General features: G+C 39.4%; 1 protein-coding gene across 1 annotated transcript in view; it reads left to right on the forward strand.

Moving 5' to 3' along the window:
- LOC124265535 (U4/U6 small nuclear ribonucleoprotein Prp4-like) overlaps positions 1-21,000 on the forward strand; it is a 52,745-nt gene extending 31,745 nt beyond the window's left edge. Inside the window, exons 13-14 of the mRNA XM_046700321.1 lie at positions 19,682-19,731; positions 20,422-21,000. Coding sequence (XP_046556277.1) covers positions 19,682-19,731; positions 20,422-20,580 — 209 coding nt within the window. The 3' untranslated portion in view covers positions 20,581-21,000. The remainder of the gene's footprint in view (positions 1-19,681; positions 19,732-20,421) is intronic.
- Positions 21,001-23,608: the final 2,608 nt, after the last annotated feature.

The raw sequence follows: 23,608 nt of genomic DNA on the forward strand, positions 1-23,608 counted from the left end.
GTTCACAAAGTCCTTATACAGAGCCCCATGGTCAGCATCATCCATCTTCGGAGGAGGGATTGAAGAAGTCGCCAAACAGGTTACACACAAATCAAGGGAGGTCATGATGATAAAGTCCACTTAGATACCTTGGGAAATGTGATTAAGCCAGACATCCGGCGCTACTCCAACAAATCCAAGTTTGCAGGAGTCCAGAGAGCCAGATAACGGCTTCAACGGTACTGGGAGAATTGGGAATACTACAGGGCGACTCGTATCCCAGATCGCGCCGCAGATGGTACAAGATACAGTTGGAAGCCACGCGACGCGCGCACACAGCCTTGCACACACACACACCGCCAAACCAGCAAAATTCAAGATGATATATCTTCCTCAGCTCCGACATCTCGTTCGATCCATCAGACTACCTCGCCAGCATAGATCTACAAGATGCGTTACCTCCACATCCCGATACATCCAGACTCAAGGGAAATACCTAAGATTCCTTTTCAGCGGACATCACTTCCAGTGGAAGGTTCTACCGTTTGGAATATCGTTGGCCCCTGGTTGTTTACTCGAGTGACCAAAGCCAATCGTCACATATCTACATCGTCCTGATAAGCCCTAGCAACAGCAGCATGGATGTCAGAAATACATGCTCTGGACTTTGAGCGAACACCTAATTGAATCAAGACATCGCGTGACATCGTTACATCTAGGACTGAGATGGGACTTTATTGCCAATAACCAACTGCCCAGCCAGCCTGACAGACAGTTCCACATCCCAGCACTTCTACAGTCAGCTTGGGCCACAGGATACACAGGATCTATCCTTATGCCCTGTCAGAGCACTAAAGTCTACCTACAAAGGACAAAAGCAAGGAGGCGAAAATTCAAAGCGCCCTATTCATCCCCTTACCCACTGGGGGCGCCGCACGAGTCTCACGGACAACGACTATCGATATGGATGAGAGCTGTTATGCTAAGGGCCTACAAAGCAGCAAGACTTGAGCCTCCATGAGCCTCAATCCCCACAAAGTCAGAGCCCTGGCATCTACACTTGGAAACTGCTCGATTACAACAATTATGGAGGGCTGCTTTTTGGAAATCAGACACGCGGTGTTTGCCAACCACTACCTCAGAGACATTGCCACCCGAAGGCGTCTCAGGCATTCACCAGTTTGGGCCACTTGTTGTAGCACAACAACTAGCGGTTCCACATGGGTGCTGAGAAAATCTCTCACCCTTTATCCATTGACTTGTGAAATAGCGCTCTGGAGAGCAAATGGTTCAAGTCCATGCACCGCGTCTAGGACAGGCTAGCATGTGTGATAGACCCTGTACTTTGTATAGGACATACTTGTACATGAAGAAGGGTCGTCATCTCCGGCAGTCGTGCATCATGAGATGGAGTTGCAATAGATAACTAATGGAACATTAGTATATCTAAAATCCACCTGCGAAAATGTAAGGAGAAGTTTGGGAAGAAATCTGACAAGCTGTGGTTCCCCAGGCTCATCAGAGGAAGTTGAAAGAACAGAATCATCAAGCAGTGCCGTCATATAAGTTCCCATTGGGGTAATACAGGGCGTAAAATCAACAGCCAGTGAATCCAGAAGTGGCCTGACCCACCACCCGATTCCGGCCGGTTCTGCAAGCATTTAGCATGAGTCAGGATAAGGAAAATTGTAATTTTCTGACTAAAATTGATATTTTATACTTATCAGACTCATGAGGGTCAGCTCCCTCCCAACCTTCCCTCTCATGGCACTCTGGATTTTCCTGTAAAATCTGGGTGTCAGGCATTCCTCTGAGAGAGATTGACAAAACATGGCTGGTCATGTTATTCTGAAAGGAGCGCCAAAGGGACAAGGGGAGGCCACTTCGTGGGTGAGTGATGATTTTCGTCCGCTTTTTAGAAGGGAACTTCATGGGATTTCAAGTGTTCCACTGTCATTAAGCAAGAAGAAGGAGACAAGCATTTAGCATGAGTCAGGATAAGTATAAAATATCAATTTTAGTGAGAAAAATTACATTTTTAGTTGAGATATGCATCATTCTATGACTCATTGCACATACTTTTGCATGCATTTAAGGAGCCCCTTGGGTAATGTCAAGGTCATTTAAGATGGTCAATGTTGCAAGGGTCGGTCGTAAGCCTCCTTTGTTTGTGTGACACATTGCAAGATCTGAAACCCATGTTTCCAACTAAAATAATCAAGCCTATGATTGGCTGAAATTGCAGGTAAAGGTCATTAATATAGAAGTGCATTTTTTTCTTATGAATTTTCATATACAAGAATCAAGAGCAATGGAACTTTCAGGTTTCTGACAACAAGTTTGTTTTCTCTGAATATGTTTGTATGTTTTGACATGTGTTACCAGTATAATGTCTTTTCAGGAGAATATCACATGGTATCATGAAGGTGCGGAGAGCTTGAAGGATGCCCGATACTGGCTGTCTGACTACTCAATACCAAGGTAAGCCCAATATTATACAATTATAGACTCTTGTAGAGGAGTTAGATATCGTTTTTATTGACCTGAGTAAAACAATATCGACCGAGCTTGACTTGTTTTCTCAGGTCAATAAAAAACCGATATCGACCTCTACAAGAGTCTATAATTGTTTTATTATATAATGAAAGAAGCGAAGGTTTTAACATAAACTTTTAATGCACACACTGTGCCATCTATCCGAGTGATCTGATTGGCTGAAAGCGGGGAAGCAGCTTCGTGCGGGATTCCTTGTCTATTTTTAGTAACCCAAGTCAATATCGTAATTTATCAGAAAACTCAAGTCAATATCGTGTTTTGTAGTCAATCATGTGGCGGTCTTTTGACCAATGCGTGGTACAGGAAAAATACTACCTGTATAATAACACACAGAATAGGAAGCTGTAGGGGGCGATCCCAATATCTTTGTTGTTTAATCTGTTTGATTGATGTTTTACGTCACACACAACGATATTCCAGCATTACTGTCAGATGAAATATATAGGAATGTTGACCATTACCCTGCCTAGCTTGGATATGTTCCATTTTTGCATACATTGGTTGATAAATAACATCCAAATTCAAGTAAAAACAATCTGTTTTAGAAAATTCATGAATATATTATTCTAGTGATTATGATTAATAAGTTGAATTTGTAAAGTAATACAGTTCAATTCACCGAATAAGCGAATGAATCATTAACAAGCTATTCTCATGTTTTTAGAAGCGAAGCAGAGGGTTAGCAGAGAGCGAGAAAGCAAACTGACTCCCATGGCACAGAAGAGCGGCTCAGATGCAGGAGCTGCAGAAGAGAATAAGAGGGTAAGTTTGTTTTCAGAGGAATGTCTTTATCTTTCAATATGTTTTCATCACAACATTATATGTTTTGAGGAATCATTCAACCTCATTTGCATTAAGCTAGCTTGCTTTCACTACAGATCTTCCTTAACCCCACTTCAGGCGATCCTTATGTCTGTTACCCATGAAGGTCGGGTTAGTAATGATCTTCAACAACCCATGCTTGTCATAAAATGAGACTAACAGGATCTGGTGGTCAAGGCTTCGCTGACTTGGTTGACACATGTCATCGCATCCCAAACGTAGATCGATGCTCATGCTGTTTATCTGGTCCAGACTTGATTATTTGTAGACTAGCCACCATATAGCTGGAATATTGCTGAGTGTGGCGTTAAAAGCGCACAACCAAACCAACCTTATGTCTGTTACTCTTGCAGTGACTTAGTCAGTGCATTGAAGTCTGCAGCTACTGTGTACCATGTACCAAGTACTGATCTGGGGCATGAATACAGTGAAACCTGCCTAAACCGGCACCCACGGGACCCGAAATAAAATGCCGGTTTAGACAGGGCGATCATTTTCCAACATGGCTGCCATTTACACTCATCAATCTCTTTATGTCCATAATGCCTTTGATAAGCTGAATTTTTTTAACAAGTGTTAGCGCCAAATGTGCCAGCTTAGTTGGTGTAACCATCATGACAATAATAAAGTGACTGACAAGTCAATAAAACCAATGCCTGTTTATTTACTCTCTGACACTTGTCACATACCCATGCCGGCTTAGAGCGTTTGATTCACCGCTTTAATCACTACTTCCTGATTATATATCGTGTCATGAGGATTAATTAGTGTATTGGATTATGGGTCCTTGATTGGACTGTTCATACCCATGCTGGTTTAGAAAGCGGTAATTACAGTTCAAATTGCTTGTTGGGACCGGAAAATTCGAGCCGAATAATGAAATAGACAGGTGCGGATTAAACAATGTTTTAATGATCATAATATCGTTTAATAAAATGGCAGGGCCAAAATGTTATGTCGGTTTTAACAGTGTGCCGGATTAGACAGGTCCCGTGTTGGCAGGTTTCACTGTACTTGCTATCATACCCCAGCGCAGGATGATAATTATTTCAGTACTGTAAATTTAGAGAATCTGCAATAGCAGGTTGTTGAACAGTTACGCTGAGCATTTACAAACAGTCATTATTCACATCTTCAATATGAGGAACATAACGTTTCGGAGTATATTCTTACTCCCCATCAGGTGAAGGAAAGCTAACAAGCGTAAAGCAATATGCATTGGGAACTACAGAACTGATAAGATTACAGGTGAACACTTAGCAGACAGACAGACAGACAAGTTTATTCCTCAACCAACCAACAGTGGTACATGAAGAATATATAAATACATATATTCCCTGGCAAGGGAGGCCAGTGGTTAATTGGTATTGACTGGTAATGATCCAGCAACAGTGGACAAATAGAACCCTAAAGTAAATCCAGGTGTAAATAGTACTGATTGGTTAGTAAGCGCTGATTGGTAATGGACAAAGATAGGGAAAGGGAGATGGTACAGGGGAGGGTTGGTGGTGTCATAGCACTGACTGGTGATAATGACGACATGGAAGCCAGCTATATGGGTATGTGGTACAGATCAATATCTACAAGGGACACGGATGAATAAATCAATAAGTGGTACAGATCAATATCTATAAGTGACACAGATGAATAAATCAATAAGTGGTACAGATCAATATCTACAAGTGACACAGATGAATAAATCAATAAGTGGTACAGATCAATATCTACAAGTGACACAGATGAATAAATCAAAAAAGTGGGTACAGATCAATATCTATAAGTGTCACAGATGAATAAATCAATAAGTGGTACAGATCAATATCTACAAGTGACAGATGAATAAATCAATAAGTGATACAGATCAATATCTACAAGTGACACAGATGAATAAAATCAATAAGTGGTACAGATCAATATCTACAATTGACACAGATGAATAAATCAATAAGTGGTACAGATCAATATCTACAAGTGACACAGATGAATAAATCAATAAGTGGTACAGATCAATATCTACAATTGACACAGATGAATAAATCAATAAGTGGTACAGATCAATATCTACAAGTGACACAGATGAATAAATCAAAAGTGGTACAGATCAATATCTACAATTGACACAGATGAATAAATCAATAAGTGGTACAGATCAATATCTACAATTGACACAGATGAATAAATCAATAAGTGGTACAGATCAGTATCTACAAGCGACACATATGAATAAATCAATAAGTGGTACAGATCAATATCTATAAGTGACACCGATGTATAAATCAATGTGGTACAGATAAAAAGAGCAGTTAGTGGCACAGATGAATAAATCAATAAGTGGTACAGATATAAAGATTAACATGTGGCACACTTAATAAGATTAACAAGAGGCATAGATAAATATATCAATAAAAAAAATAAGTGGCACAGATAAATTAACCAATAAGTGGTACAGGTCAAGCACGAGGCAGGTATGTTTATTGGCCATGGTTGATGGCTGTTGGGACAATATTCAAATTATTCAGGTAAAGTGGCCTTCACACAGCAAACTTAAGTTTGACAACACAAGTTGTTAAAATTATAAAGTTATCAAACTCGCGCTTTCAAACGCGTCAAACACATGTTGTCAAATTTGGTGTTATTTGAGGCCATGTCTCTATCGGCGCGGTCACATGATAATTTTGTTGGACTGTGATTGGTTGTTTCCTGAACAACTCGAAGTTTGACAACAACTTCAAACGACAAACTCGAGTTTGACAACATCAAAGTTTGATGGAAAACTTGGTGAAAATAGAGACCGATCCTATTTCCTGCAAACAACTCTGAAATTGGTGTTGATAGCGAGTTGTTGGAATGTTCCACTCTCAAACTCGAGTTTGACAACATGTATTGTCAAACTTTAGTTTGCTGTGTGAATGTTTACACACTGGTATAACTTGCAGTGTAATGAATCTGTGTTACACCACTGGTATGAGGGGTGATGCGTAATGCTGGTTAAGCGACGCATGCGTCATGCTGAAGACCGGGTTCGATTCCCCACATGGGTACAATGTGTGAAGCCCAAAAGCAGCGTAATAACATGCTGACTCACTAACTCTCTCACTCGCCTGGTATGTCTTCTCATTGAAGTCTCCTCTTCCTTCCAGTCTGTAACGAATGACTGCAGTCAGATCGGTTGATGACCGAATCCGGCTGTCCCACTGTCAGTTCAGCCCAGACTCCCAGATGCTTGCAGTCGCCTCATGGTAGCGTTCTTCAACTTGTACATTTGTGTTTAGATAATCTGATTTATGATTTTTACAGTGTTATTAAGTTGAGGCGTTACAATAATTTTACATAATAAACCTTAAAATGATTTACGATCGTGAACAAGCAGAAATCATTGGTGTTTAATATACAGATTGTGACATAATTCAGACAATATACTTTCAGACTTACCGGTACTATACTTTTTTTGCCTGAAGTTAAATTTTTAAAAACAGTTTGTATGGGTCAAAGTGCATGCTAGAGGTTATGAGCTAGTCATGCTTAAAACTGGTGTTCATCATCCAAGCATTGGTTCATCTTCTGACAAAGGGTAAAACGAACCCCTCAAAGGTGTCCCCCTGTTGTGATGTAGCTGGAGTTATGCTTGTAGAGACAGACACCAACTTGTCCTAGGCGAGGGTTCTTTTTGGGGCCAATGGTGGCCCAGTCATACAAAGCTGCACTAATTCACAGTGCAGAGTTATTTTTGGGTTATTGGTGTATGTACCAAACTTGTGCTCATCTCAATTGGGTATCCTAATTTTCCTTTGAGTAACCAAATAAATTGTACCCACCTCACTCAAAGTCATTTGGGTATTTTGTTATTTTTCCATTAATTGTTAAAATATAATGACGAACTTTAAATGTTATTTATATTGGATCTGTAATATGAAAACGCTAAGAAAGACTGCAAGTTGCCTAGTTCTTTAGTGTTGAAATAGAACCTCTGAATATACACTCAGTTATTTTATCAATCCACCGGTACGCAAAACAAAGATATTACATTTTGTGTGTACGCAAGTAAGATCAAATATATTGAGTATTTACAAAAATTCAAAGCGTACTTGTATGCAACAGACTTGGTAAGAATTGAGTTTTCACACATAAATGTTCACGTAATGTATGCAGATATGCAGCTTATCTGTACCTCTGCCCTTGTGCAGGTTGGGAACCTGGGATTGGGGGCTGGAACCAACAACCCCCACCCCCACCCCCCACCCTGTAATTTTAAGCATAATTTTAAATATTTTTTTGTACAAAATTGCTTTTCCCCTGTAGTACATGTGTACAAAATTGCTGACCCCCTGCCTTCCCAGAACAAAATGGGTGACCCCCTAAAATCATCATCACCCCTCTAGCCATAAAAATTAACGATCCCTTTACTTCAAAAATGTTACCAGCTCAAAATGGATTTAACCAGACCAAATATGGTGAATTTACTCAGATGTATGGAACATCTAAAAAATTACCAGACCATTGGACTGGCTAGCTGTAAATTCTAGACCGTTAAATCGGAAATAGTTTAGATATAATTTTTATATGAGATAGTTAAGTGTCAGCTTTCTTGGATGATGATGATGAAGTATTTTGATGTATTTCAGGTCTGGTTGTGTAAACTATGGTCCATTCCTAGACTGCCAGTTGATCCGACAGCAGCCCTGCGTAGGTGCGTCCTAAGTCAAGTGTCTAATTGTCCATATAGCAGTTTGATTATAATTACTTTGAAGCGATAAGCTGAAAGTTCAAGTGCTGCTTTATAGACAGTTAAAACCTGTTGTGTTGATGTCTAGAGGAAATAGTTATCCCCGCAACGCTTTTGCGGGGTATTAAAATGGACTCCGATCCGTCGTCAAAGTCCGTCCCTCCGTCCGTGCACATTTGTCTTTCCAAGAGCAAAACTCTAAAACTGTTCAATATCTCTTCACCAAACTTGACACATACATGGATCTGGTGGTGTACTGGTTTAACTTTTGGTAGTTTTGGAATTCTGAAATAAAATATTTTTGGGCGTTTCCATGGCAACAAGTTTGACTTTGACTGAAATTAGTGGTAGTGCTCTTTTTCGAGCAGAACTCTAAAACCGTTCTCTATTTCTTAACCACACTTGGCACATACATGGATCTGGTGGTGTACTGGTGCCTTTGGTAGTTTTGGAATTCTGAATAAAATATGTTTGGCGTTTCCATGGCAAACAAGTTTGACTTAGCCTGAAATTGTGGTAGTGCTCTTTTTCGAGCTGAACTCTAAAACTGTTCACTATTTCTTCACCAAACTTGGCACATAGATTGGTCTGGTGGTGAACTGGTGCCTTCTTGGTAGTTTTGGAATTCTGAATAAAATATTTTTTGGCGTTTCCATCGCATAACAAGTTTGACTTAGACTGAAATTGGTGGTTGTGCTCTTTTCAGAGCAGAACTCTAAAACCGTTCAATGTTTCTTCACCAAACTTTGCACATAGATTGGTCTGGTGGTGTACTGGTGCCTTTTGGTAGTTTTGAAATTCTGAATAAAATATTTTGGCATTTCCATGGCAGCAAGTTTCACTTAGACTGAAATTGGTGATAGTGCTGCTTTTCTGGAGCAGAACTTTAAAAACCTTTCAATACTCTCCTTCCACTTTTCTATATACACACCTAAATATTTGACATAATCATAACTTCGTAGACATAATCATGAAGAGTATTTTGCCATTACAGGGGATATTGATGACTTTGTCTTCTTGTTGGACTTATCATGGTTTGACTTAACAGGGTTTTGACACATCTTATTTGAACCGTCATTATTTGACTTGGCAGTCAAAAGCAACTGCACTATATTCCTTCATGTTAGCACAAAGAAAGTTTGTGATATGTAATAGAAACATTTAATTTATGCATCTATATGACTACCGGGACACATCCAGTTCAATGTTTTTGAGAGGAAAGTGAGATCAAACTCTGATCAAACTGTGAGTTTGGCGTAACAGGGGATACGACCCATCAGAGTTTGATACAACAGGGTCTGACTATTTTTTGTCAGTGTGTGGAAAACAGTTTTGCATAAACCATGGAATTGCTTAACTGTTTACTTTATAAGTCTGATCATGGTTTTTGATAGATGTGACATCTACTGGTTAATAAGGTTGATAGTTTGAATATTTGATAAACAAAGGAAATCTTAAGATGCTTGATTCGCATTTTAGTAGATGCTATTTGATGAACATAAAGAATTTCCCTGGATTTGTATCAAAGACTAAAAGAAGATGAAAAGTATCAAAGACTAAAAGAAGATGAAAGTATCAAAGAATAAAAAGAAGATGAAAGTATCAAAGACTAAAAAGAAGATGAAAGTATCAAAGAATAAAAGAAGATGAAAGTATCAAGGAATAAAAGAAGATGAAATCCAGAAATTCTTTTTTGTTCATTGAGAATTGTTCTATGGTTTTCAGGCCACAACTGTCATGTTGGTTGCAGTTGTATTCCACCCCGGCCTTCAATCGGTCCTAGACAACAGTGTATGCTGTATGGCATCATGTGGACAGGATGGTTCCGTCAAGCTCTGGAATCTAGTCAGGTTTGTTCAGTATATATCCTTAACTGTCCTTATCATGCATGCTTGAACACCCCAGTTCAAGTTGTCTCCCTTAGCTGAAAAGGATCTGCTCATCATGCTTCAAATGACAGATAAGTCAAATGTGTTATCCTTGGTTGTCATCACTTATGACCCAGGATTTCTAGAAAGTGGTAAACAACTGTGACAACCATGAAGATGCAGGGTAGAAATGGTCTTCACCAACCCATAATAAACAACAATCTGATAGGATTGGTCATGCTCAACAACTTTATTAGAAGATCAAGTCATATGGGAATGTTACACCTGTATGTATGCTTTGAAAAGAAGTGTCTGTTGGATGTTCCAAGGGGTTATTTTCAGACCACATGGCAACAGTGGGTTAGATGGAGGCTGCCATCTTGTATTCTTATAAAAACATGAACTTATAATTAAAAGTGGGAATGGTAAGCGGAATGTAATAACTTAAGCGGAACAATTTAACTCCTTCATAACATGCTTATTAGGTACATTGTTTTTCTTTCAGTGATGAACCTATTGCAGACATTGAAGGTCATGCACCATTCCGAGTGTCGAAACTGGCTTACCACCCTTCAGGACGATTCCTCGGGACATGCTGGTAAGGGTGGTGGTTTTCAAGAATGAACACCCGTTTCTTGCATTTTGAAAAGTACCTGTATATATAATATGATTTTACTGTTTTTAACTCTCATGGAAGGAAATGTGCATGAATGTTGCTTTTTGCTGCTTGTAAATATTGACGTCTTTGTCATGAAGATTACATACATACACATACATACATACCAACATTTGTATAGCTCCAATATCCATCTCAGCGCGCTTTGATTTTCCCTAGATCACTGGATGTCAATCTCAACGGCACATCGTATTAGCAATCTCAACTCCCTGGGGATCATACAAAATTAGTGGTTGATAGCATGAAAACATCAATATTATGGCTGCATGTGTCTCATCTTAATTTTTAGAATGTGGCGTTATTGCTAATGTTTGCAGCATCTGTTTTCTGGTGAACTAACAGAACTACGAAACTGCGACAAACATGCCATTTTTGCCATTCTGAATATATGTTGTTGATATTTGTCAAAGACATGTAAGACATGTCAAACAATTATAACGTTCAGATCTGTTGAGCTGTGATTGCCTCAAGTTCCCAGAAATATGTGCTGCCTCGAGGTACCAGAGAACATGTTAATGTTTACTAGCTCTACTCAGTCAATTAACCCCAGGCTTAACCTGCCTGTTGTGTTTCAGTTTTGACAACTCGCGTGGCTGTGGGACTTGGTAGCCCAGGAGGAGATCCTGCATCAGGAGGGACACAGTAAATGGGTGTACTCCATGCGCCTTCCAGAACGATGGGCTGGCGCTGTCAGCCACAGGGGTATGTTTTGGTTTGGTTTGGTTGTTGTTTCAATATTCTAGCTATATGGCAGCGTTCTGTAAATAATCTAGCCTGGACCAGACAATCCAGTGATCAACAGCATGAGCATTGATCTATGCAGTTGGGATCACGATGACATGTGTCAACCAAGTAGCGAGCCTGACCACCCGATCCGTTAAATTAGCCTCTTCGACAAGCATGGGTTATTGAAGATAAGTTCTAACCTGGATCTTCACGGGTCCATGTTGTAAGAGGAGACTTTCAGGTCCAAGTGGCCAGTGGTTTGATTGATACATATCTTTGCATCCCAACTGCACAGATTAATGTTTGCTTTCTGATAACACTTGACTGAGCAAATCTTCAAGTGATTTGTATTGATGCTCCAACCCTTGTAAGTTTTCTGTACAGAATAGGTCCCTGATAGTCTGTGCCCAATTTATTTAACTTGTTAAGCAAGATTTATCACAGCATATAGGTGAGCTACTGTACCTGAAGTGTGATCTATGTATTTGTTGTTGCCAGAGGGCTGGATGCGTATGGCCGAGTGTGGGATCTGCGGACAGGCCGCTGTGTGATGTTCATGGAGGGACACCTCAAGTCCATCCTCTCCGTTGACTTCAGTCCCGATGGGTGAGTTACTTTTCAACATGTTGCAGTCATCAGCATTGGCAGAGAATGTCTAGGAGCCGAAAAACAGGTAGCTATGTTTTCAACAAGAGCCATCCAGCTGGGCTTCAGGGTTCCAAGTGTTGCCTTGCAACCTATGCTTGCATTAAGAGACTGATAAATCAGGTTGTCAGACTTCGCTGACTTGGTTGATAGTGTGCTGTTAATATCAATCACTAGTTTCATATGAGCTCTGACAGATTAGTAAATCTTGTGGTCTAACTTTGATTCAGTCTTCTTACTGTCCAACAGGAATTGTGATACTATTGGTTTAGTGCAATACGTTTTAAACGATACACATTAGATTATGTCTTGTGTGTTCCGGCTTTTAGGGCAAAAAATAATTATACCAACATTTTTTATGACTTGTACATGTTGAGGTAACATCAATGCCGTAATTTATTCACCGAATGGAGTTTCTCTGGAAATTGATTGAGAGAATATTAGAAATATATATTGAATTTTCATTCAGGTTATTATCTCCACTGCATCCATGACTACAAAATGGCAGAGACTGATTCAGCTTAGTGATATTTACTTAAGGATGTAGTAAATAGGATGTGCATGTAATATCAGTGTCCGATATGTAACTTCCAATATATTGCAATACATACAGCAATACAGACACCTGTACAAAATGTTTGCTACTACCCAGCCCTACTGTGCCCATAGAGGCGTCATCCTCGATAATCTGCAGGGTATATCGTTCCGATAAATCTCCACTACACCCTGGATGCATCTACGGCTCGAGCTGATGATTTTATTACCTCCCTTGGTTGTCTTTTTATCAATCGGTGTATCGGCTGGGAAGTTCAGCGTACCAATCACAACTCACTTTAAGCTTTTAAATTATCTAACCCGATTAAACTTGGCAACATAATAATATATTGTTGCAGAGGTACTCTAATAGAGGTAGAAGGAGTTCTTAGCATTATATATATTTTTAAGATTTCAGACCTGTCAATTTGTCTGTATGTTTTCCTCCCAAATCTGAGTCGCTCTGCGGCACATACTTTCTTCAACTGGCGACCGCTATCTTTGTTGACACTGGCAAGCTCTAGTTGTAATGGCGGCTTATCTGACTGGCTACTGTGAGAATGCAGAGCCAGCAAAGGGAGGTAATAAAATCATCGGCTCGAGCCGCGTAGATGCATCTAGGGTATAGTGGAGATTTATCGGGCGTATACTCTGGAGATTATCGAGGATGAGGGGCGTTGGGGTAGCCTAGTGGTTAAAGCGTTCACTCATCAAGTGAAGACCTGGGTTCGATTCCCCACATGGGTACAATGTGTGAAACCCATTTCTGCTGTCCCCCACCATCATATTGCTGGAATATTACCAAAATCGGTGTAAAACCCATCTCACTCACTCGAACGAACGAACGACTGTGCCCATATATAACCAGCCTGTTGATATTGTATTTAATGTTGCATTGTTTCCCAGGTTCCACGTGGCTTCTGGAAGTGAGGACAACACGGCCAAAGTGTGGGACCTGCGGCACCGCAAGTGTAACTACACCGTTCCCGCCCACACCAACCTCATCTCCACCGTCAGGTTCCAGCGTGAGTCCCGTCAACTAACAACCTTTCTTTGTGTCAGTCTGTAGGGATTACAGAGCAGACTTCTGTCTCCCTTGCTGTTCTATCCATGGAGACACTGCTACTGAACATGTCTTCTGATTTCTTTTTCCCATAGGGATTCTGGGGTGGAACAGGTCTTCTGATTCCTTTTTCCATGGGGATTCTGGGGTGGAACAAGTCTTCTATTTCCTTTTCCCTGGGGATTCTGGAGAAAGAACAGGTCGTCTGTTTCCCTTTTCCATTAAATTCTTGAACAGAATAGGTCTTCTGATTCCCTTTTGTATGTGATTATGGAACAGAACAGGTCTCCTGTCTGCTTTTTCCATGGGGATTACGGGACAGAATATACCTATTTACGCCTCAAATTGGTGATTCCTGGGTAGAACATGTCCCTTATCTCAACTTGTCCAGACCCGTCCACGATCCAGGTTAGAATTAATCTTCATTAACCCATGCTTGTCGTAAGAGGCGACTAACGCGATTGGGTGGTCAGGCTCACTGACTTGACACATGTCATCGTATCCCAATTGCATAGATCAATGATCATGCTGTTGATCACTAGATTGTCTGGTCCAGGCTAGATTATTTACAGACCACCGCCATATAGCTGGAGTATTGTTGAGTGCGACATAAATCTAAACTCACTCACTCAACTTGCCCATTCTAAACAAGGGAAGCGTAATAAGTAGGGCTGGATATTGCCCTGATTCTCATATTGCGATATATTGCAATAATTTAAGAGATATTGCAATATATATTGTGATATATTGAATGGAGGGTTTCTGCCCGAGTGCGTACATCATAAAATAGCTCTGTGTGTGTACGACATTATCTTCTTAGTTGCTGTTACACCATACTTTCCGGCTCCCAGTCCTTATTGTGCATGGCTGTATGCCAATGGTTTACAGATAAATAAAATGATATAGAACCTTAATGTGAAATGTTTGTGTTCAGCAAGTTTGTACATAACACTTTGTTTAAAATTACGCTAAGAAATTATGGGAAGGGAGGGGGTCATTGATTTTGTTCATGACATGCAGGGGAGGGTGTTCACTTATTTTGTACATAAATTTTAGGGGTGGGGTCATTCACATTGTACATGCTTCTCCATAAAAATCATCATCACCCCCAAATTATGAGCGGTCCCTTAACACAGTGGGGTCTCATACAGTGCAAAACAGATATAGTGTGCTGTATGTTCATGCTTTGGTTGATAGAAATGTTGTCATGGGCTCATTTTTTCTGTTTTTTTGGTTACTGTGAGTATAGTTCAAGTTCTAAAATGAGCGAAACACTTCTTCTTACTCTTATAAACTATCATTCACTGCTAATTTGAATAATGACCCTCTAAATTCTTTCAAATATCAAAAGCACATCGCCGATTTTGCTCCTTCGCAGAAAACATCGGAAATAAAGCCACAATATGCCTTAATTTTGCAGTTTCTTGGTATAATTTGACAACATATGAAATATGTGATAAATAACCTTTCAAATGGTGTGAAATATTCCTAACATAGAGTATTCGTTTCTTTACACGAGAGTTAAACGTTACCCACCTATGCATCATCACCGTACAAGTTGATTGCCGCTAATACAGTTGGTTGATAGTGCTTTCAAAACTAATCATTGTACGGCTTCTAGTTAGTTCATGCTATCATTTCTAGATAATTGAAGGTCCTAATTATATATTTTGCATCATTTTCTCTTACTTCTAAATTCAACACAGGTCGACTAAATGAACACTTCAGTTTGCTATTATTCTGATTTTTGGAAAATTCTTTCAACATTATCAGTGACCACTGTATTATCAATCACCCATCCAGTGAATTAAAATACAAATTCTAATATCTTATCTTAATTTTTTTTTCTTCAAACCCAAAATTTCAAACTGAAGTATTCAGTCCCCTTAAGAAAAAGTCTAAATGTGATATGAAGGAGGGTGTGTTTGGCCAGATGCAAGCCTTGTCAATGAATGAGTTAACAGAGGAACTAGATAGAAATACAAACACATTTTCCTTGCATGAAGCTAGCACTCGGACCTCGTCGACATGTGGGAGTTTTAATGGAGGTTCTGTGAAAGAAATGATAGAATTGCTTCCACTAGTCTAAAATAACTTAAGGACGTCTGTTTTCTTAAATTTACACGATTGGTTGCTTCAAATTCATTTCCCTTGGACAATATTGCGTTCATGCTGTTTTCTGAAGTGGTATCGGGGTATTCACTCCACAACAGGGTACTGATGAGATACAGTGACATTACAAAGTGTTTTTGGAGACATTGGGCTGAAAAACACCGGCACAGTGACAGAGGGAAAAGTACCTAGTGGTGTGTATGTTCCTAATGATTCCAAAATAAACTTCGCAGTTCCTGATAGGACTGTTCTGGACAGAATGAAAGGTCCTCTTGAAGACAACCAACTTGTACCTTCTTGCAAATGCAGGACAGGATTGCTAAAACTGACCTAAAACAGGTTAACACTTAAAAAATGTGTGTTAATGGAAAGAAAACCTATGTCTGTACGGGTGGAAAGTTAGGGGACGTTGATTTATGTGGGGTTTAGGAGCATCCGACTCTCATTGGAAAATGTTAAGTATCACACGAAGCTCGTATTTTGAAAAGTTGTGAAGAACTTTTTAACAGTTTGGAATTTCGTGAATTAGAACAGGTTACCGAATGTTCAGACGAACAAAAAAGAGTAGTTCAAGTCGTTGGGTCATGATGTCAATAACATTTGCAGTGGTCACGTTAGACAGTTGAGACAACTCAGAGTTAGAGAAACTCTTGCACATGACAAATTTCTGAAAGCTGTAACTTGTGATTGGAGATATTCCAAATATGCTTTCGTAATAAGTTCTCTCAAAACAAGATATACCAGTACAATATATATACATACGTTGAATGTGTCCAAATATATCAATAAAGCGCACCCTTGAATAAGCTCTCTGTCAGGACGTTATTCAGCTATGCGCTATATTCCATACAGAGAAACAAATCCAGTTAAGTGATGCTGCATTGTTGCCAGTGAATTCATTGATATCGTCATAACTAAACAACTTTGAAACATGAAAATTCACACATACATTGTAAAATCTATGAATAGAATACTGGTAGCTCTTTAGGCAAATATGATGGTATATGTGAGTAAAAGCGAAAGCGCACAAGTTTGTCGAATTTGGCCCGATGTGCAAGAGGTGAAAAAATTGAGTTTTCATTAACATACAAATATCTCGCTAATAATTACTGTAACTGTTATATCGAAGCCGGGAGACTATATAACGGGGAGTGGTCACTCCTCGAAAAGCCCCGAAAAGCATAAACCTTGTCTCGTCACGTGACCAGTGTAGCCAATATGGCGGCAGCTTAGTTACTAAGATTGGGCCCGGTTTATTTTCAACAGCTGATTACATTTGCTGAGTGTTGTGACAACTGAAAACCTACATGTAGAAGATGAGTTACCTATTCTGTCACTTCATTTTAAGTCAAATAATTGTTATTAGTGTCAGTATAAGTACATTAGATTTGAAGTAAAGTTTCAAGTCGGCATGTTGTAGCTCACTGGCTTCAATTCTCGGTCCACAGCGAAGAAAGACTAAATTCTATCGCTAAAAACTTCTTTCACATATTAGGTGCCAATTTTTAGAAGGAAATATCGTTTAGTTGAAAGGTGTTTGCAAGTAATAGTGATAGTTTTATAACTTTAAAAATTGTAAAGGGTGTATTTGAGGGTGTGTGAAAAATATGACATATCGCCATCCATCTGATCTGATCCGCCATTGAAATACTACAGAAGTTGTTTGAGTGTTTCTAGTTATGGATTCCTAAAACATCTTTCACATACACCTTTATTTTTTATGAGGGGAATATATACCATCAGGTGAAAGGTGTTTGCAAGTAATAGTGATAGTTTTATAACTTTAAAAAAAATTGTAAGGGTGTATTTGAGGTGTGTGAAAAATATGACATATCGCCCGATCTGATCCTGATCCATACATTGAAATACTACAGAAGTTGTTTGAGTGTTTTCTAGTTATCGTTCTAAAACATCTTTCACACATACACCTTTATATTTTTTTATGAGGGGAATATATACCATCAGGTGAAAGGTGTTTGCAAGTAATAAGTGATAGTTTTATAACTTTAAAAAATTGTAAGGGGTGTATTTGAGGTGTGTGAAAAATATGACATATCCCCCGATCTGTTCTGATCCATCGCCATTGAAATACTACAGGCGTTGTTTGAGTGTTTCTAGTTATCGTTCTAAAACATCTTTCACATACACCTTTATTTTTTTATGAGGGGAATATATACCATCAGGTGAAAGGTATTTACAAGTAATAGTGATAGTTTATAACTTTAAAAATTGTTAGGGGTGTATTTGAGGTGTGTGTGAAAAAATATGACATACATCGCCGATCTGTTCTGATCCGCCATTGAAATACTACAGGGCATTGTTTGAGTGTTTCTAGTTATGGATTCTAAAGACTTACTTTCACATACACCTTTATTTTTTATGGGGGAATATACCATCAGGGTGAAAGGTGTTTGCAAGCAATAACTTTAAAAAAATTGTTTGAGGTGTATTTGATGTGTGTGAAAAATATGACATATAAGCTATCTGTTCTGATCCGCCATTGAAATACTACAGAGCGTTGTTTGGAGTGTTTCTAGTTATCAGATTTCTAAAGACTACTTTCACATACACCTTTATTTTTATGAGGGAATATACCATCAGGTGAAAGGTGTTTGCAAGCAATAACTTTAAAAAATTGTAAGGGTGTATTTGATGTGTGTAGAAAAATATGACATATCGCCCGATCTGTTCTGATCCAGCCATTGAAATACTACAGAGCGTTGTTTGAGTGTTTCTAGTTATAAGTTCTAAAACATCTTTCACATATCTTTAAAAATTGTTAGGGTTTATTTGAGGTGTGTGAAAAATATGACATATCGCAGATCTGATCTGATACGCCATTGGTGCTTGTGATGCTTGAGTGTTATAGTTCTAAAACTTCTTTCTTTCTTGTTGATCTTAGTATGTGACACAACTGGAAAGGTGTTTACAACACTTTGTGATAGTTTTAAACTTTCTGTTTTTGAGGGGTGTGTGACAGTGTCAGTTAACATTCTGTCAATGTCCATGCCATTGCTCTTAATTCTTGCTATAATTCATTCATTCATTCATTCATTCATCCATCCATCCATCCATCCATCCATCCATCCATCCATTCATTCATTCATTCATTCATTCATTGTAAAATTCCGACTGATACAATAAACTGGCTGAAATACTGTTAAACGTAGCCGAAGTTGCGCTGGGAACAAACCAATTCACTGTGTGCGTTGGAGCATGACGAGGTACATGCTAATTAGTACAAATTAGTACAAATGGCAAGCGAGTGACCTATCCGTGTTGTAGATTATCCCTGATCGAAGTTATCTAATGTTGTAGTGCAGCCTATTTGCATGTAAAATTATACGGTACTTTGTCTTTAAATACACGTTTTTGATCGAGCATACCTGTTCAGACGACATATCTATGAACCAAAGCACGAGTGTACAGCACACTATATCCGGTTTGCACTGTATGAGATCATACACTGTGCTTAATTCCTCCAAAATGTCGCATATGAAACCATTCAAACCCACAAAATGTAACGCATTTGGTAGAATATTTGACACTTTTGGAGCCACTTATAAAGATACTCCCACTTGTAAAATGTTACATGAAACCAACAGAAATAAAAGTATATTTGTTACTTTTAGAGCACATTTTTTTGCTTGGAAATCAAGGGCAGATAATGCAAAGGGAGCTAACTCTGGATGACCCAATATATTACAGAATCTGAACCATATCGCGATAATCGTATCGCAAGATACTGTACCGGTATATACCGGTTTACCGGTAATATTGCACAGGCACTAGTAATAAGTTCCCAACACCTTGCCATGGTGATTCCAAGACAGCGTCGATCCCCAGAGGCCATATTTTTTTATCCTATGGAGTATGTGCGAAGCACTTAAACTTTGTGTTAAATGGATGGGAAATGAGCAACTTTTCTACTGGATACACATTTATGTTGTTTTGACATGTTGGTCTTTTCTTAACAGCTCAACATGGGAACTACCTCCTTACAGCGTCCTACGACAACATGGCCAAGGTACGGTAACCTAGAGGGTGCTTCCAGAAAATGACATTTTATGATATGAACAAACTATGCTTGTGTTGAAAATGTGCCATATTTTGTAAGTGCTATTATAGAGTTTGCCTTAATTCAGATTCACTATCATTGCCACTTTACTGGGTATATTTGTGATGACAACAGATATTGCGTGTTATTGTCTTGGTATAGTCCGTTTGGCTCAAAAGCGAACCGATGAATTGCAATTTAACTCGAAAACTAATAAACATAACATACTCAATGAAACGCTGATCATAATCAAAACATCATACCCACTCTGTGAGATTTTTGCAGAATTTTTGTCCTAAAAATAATAAAGTTGTTTAACAAACTATCATTAAAATATTGACACAGTTCACTGTTTGTTACGAGGGAGGAGTGCAGAGAAAGGGACAGCCAGGTGTTCGAGAAGCACGTTCACAGACAAAGTTATTTATTCATTAACCTGTGCTGTGCCGTCTCCATCCGTTCTCGCACACCTGGCGAGTTAGATTGCAATTCATCGGTCCGCTTTTGAGCCAAACGGACTATAGTATTGAGATAAACATACTCTGTATCAATGTAGACCTGTGTTACCTGTAGATTTAACCATGTTTATTTTAACATTTGAAACCTCACGCTGCTTGACCCACATTTGATTAACCTTTATTGTGGGCGTCTCTGTTCCAGATATGGGCCAGCCCTAACTGGGCCCCTCTCAAGACAATGGCTGGCCACGAGGGCAAGGTGATGGGGCTCGACGTCTCACTCGACCTCAAGTACATCGCCACTTGTTCCTATGATCGGACATTTAAGCTGTGGGTGTCGGAGATGCAGGGTGGTTTGTGAAAACACTTTCTGGGCAGTGTCAGATTTTTAGCTGGAGAACCACTGTGGTCTGGAGGATAAAATAGCTTGAAGTTGTTAACTGCAGCTTCACATGTGGGTTTGAAGAACCATAAAGTTCTGAAAAGGAAAACACCTTGAATACTTCTTTTAGCCCATGCAAAACTAACAGAATGTTACTTTGTAACAAGGTGTACAGACCTATAGGTCCTTGTCTTAAGACTTACTGACTGACTGAGTTTGGTTTTACGCCGCTTTTAGCAATATTCCAGCAACATCACGGCGGGGGACTCCAGAAATGGGCTTCACACACATTGTACCCATGTGGGGATTCGAACCCGGGTCTTCGGCGTGACGAGCCAACGCTTTAACCACTAGGCTACCGGACCGCCCCCTTTGTCTTAAGAGCTGTGTGACATGTATGAGAGCTGTTGGACCATAGATAATTGAGTCTAAATCATCAGGTTGCCACTTACCACAGAAGTAGGTTACTGGGGACCTATGTACCTGAAATCCCCATGAGTTCGTTATGAATCCTCTTATTTGTATTTAGAGTTGTGACGACACAGAAATTTTACGATACGATACGTATTGCGATATCATAGAAAGATACGATTTGATACGATGCATATCACGATATGCTATGTTTAGTTATTTTCTTTAAAAAAGTGTATTTTGATAACAAGAAGCAGTGTAAATTTTGACATAACCGTCAATTTCTGATGAAAATTCACAATTTAAAGGTCAACGATACATATCATGATACGGAAAAAAGTATCGATTGATTTATTGTCAGAAAAAGTATCACGATTATCAATACTACGATATATCGTCACAACTCTATTTGTATTCATAAGTCGTGACATTAAAACTAATCATAGCTTGCAAAATGGTATCATGTTGTATGGCTTCTTCAGTGAATATGTGTAGCTACTCCATCAATGGTAGAAGCCATTGGTTGTATCCAACTCATCTCAGCTCATTTCAGACCAGTGGGTGTGCAAATAATTAGATTTGGGAATAAAACATCTGTTCCGATTTTTACTTGTCCTGGACTACTGGACCACTGGCCGTGCCTAGCTCTGCCTTCAAGACAGAAATGACTTGCTTGAGGTCGTCATCAGCATCAGTGTAATGAATATTTTGTGCTCGTCCTCATTGTACAAACACTTCTCTCATGTCATTTGCAAAATAAATATTTTATTTTGTTGAAAAAGAGTTTTCATGCTGCTTGTCTTAGTGCAATTGTTGCTGTTGAATGTTCTGTTGAAATGATACCTGTAACATCATAGTGACTGACTGACTGACACACATTGTACCCATGTGGGGACTCGAACCCGTTTTCGGCCTGACGCACCTGCAAATTGCGTCACGTTTCTTATTATTGAAAAGTAAATACCTACTGGTTTGTCAATCCACACACATGAGACTAAATGAAGAAAGCAGGATAATACGATAGTAATGACAATTTATTCTTAAATAAAGAATTGTCAAAATACAATTTCGGAAAATGATACAAATACACACTGAAAAATCTTGAAAGGGACATTTGTTTTGTCAGAGGTAAATGACTTTGACGAAAATACTTATGATGAAGAAAAACCATTGCGTGCCACCCAACCATTGAAAAAGCGTGGTAACACCTTCCTGGTTGTTCAGTAAAGAATCTGATTCTGAGTTCGGACACCTGAAACTGTGGACGGCGGCTGCAATATGAAAATATTGGCTGAGAGCCAGCATAAAGAAGAGAAACGTCTCTAATCTTATCTTGGCTGTGGGGAGTTTTATTAATGGTGTCTTGTGTGAGTGAGTATGGTTTTACGTGTTAGCAATATTCTGGCAATGTCACGGCGGGAGACACCAGAAATGGGCTTCACACATTGTACCCATATTAGGAATCGAACCCGGGTCTTTGGCGTGACGGACGCTTTAACCATTAGGCTACCCCACCGCCGGGATCGAGCCCACCTATGACCGGGTGTAAAACCCTTGGAGTCAACTTTGTGTGCAGACACTTTCAGTGTTGTCACAACCCCTAGTGTACAGTACACAACCCTGTGCATTTCAAAGAACCCACGAATCCGTTGGTAAATGACCAGATGGTGGCCACATGAATACATGCAAACACCTAGTTGCGGGTACAGCAACGTGCAGTGAAACTTGGACAAAGAACTGTGACTGTGTCCCAGTCCACCCAGCTGTGAATGGGTACCTCGTAAGGATTGGAAAGCCACATTAACTTGGTGCACCTAGTGGCTGCCCAGGGAGTTGAGATTGATAATACGATGTGCCGTTTGAGTTTGACATACAATAATCGGAGAAAATCAAAGCGCCTTTGAGCAGTTGGGCTGGATATTGGCGCTATGCAAATGTTAAAATAATAATGATGATAATAATAATCCACAATGAGGCTTTAGGTCCTTCAGAAGTTGAAGGTACGACACCATTAAATGTATTCTTGTTACGCGAGTTAAGGGATGAAGATTCTCTGAACACCAGCGAATGAAGCCTTATTTAATTCTAATCCTTTTACGACTTTCTAGTTAAGCTTTCATAGAAGCTTTCTGGGACCTTATATGTTGTGACCGTGATCGAACAACTTCTGAGGCGGTGGGGTAGCCTAGTGGTTAAAGCGTTTGCTCGTCACGACGAAGACCCAGGTTCGATTCCCCACATGGGTACAATGTGTGAAGCCCATTTTGTGACCGTGATGTTGCTGGAATATTGCTAAAAGCGGCGTAAAGCGAAACTCACTCACTCACACTCGAACAACTTCTTGGAAGAGTTGTATGACACTCAAAACATTCGATCTATTCATCAATATCTTTCCGTTTGTCAAAAGTGACGGTTTAATTAGTTTATAGAATATATAGTTTATAGTTAATAATGTTGAATTTGTTAAATTCGCCTCTTCTGAATGTACATATCTCTAGTAAATGATAATATTTCTTATAAATGTCAGTTCACGTATTTATACGGGCGGCGGATAGCTTAGTGGTTAAAGCGTTCGCACGTCACGCGGAAGACCCGA

The sequence above is a fragment of the Haliotis rubra genome, unplaced genomic scaffold (genome assembly GCF_003918875.1).
Source record: "Haliotis rubra isolate DU_JTF1 unplaced genomic scaffold, ASM391887v1 Scf982, whole genome shotgun sequence".
Taxonomy (NCBI): Eukaryota; Metazoa; Mollusca; class Gastropoda; order Lepetellida; family Haliotidae; genus Haliotis; species Haliotis rubra.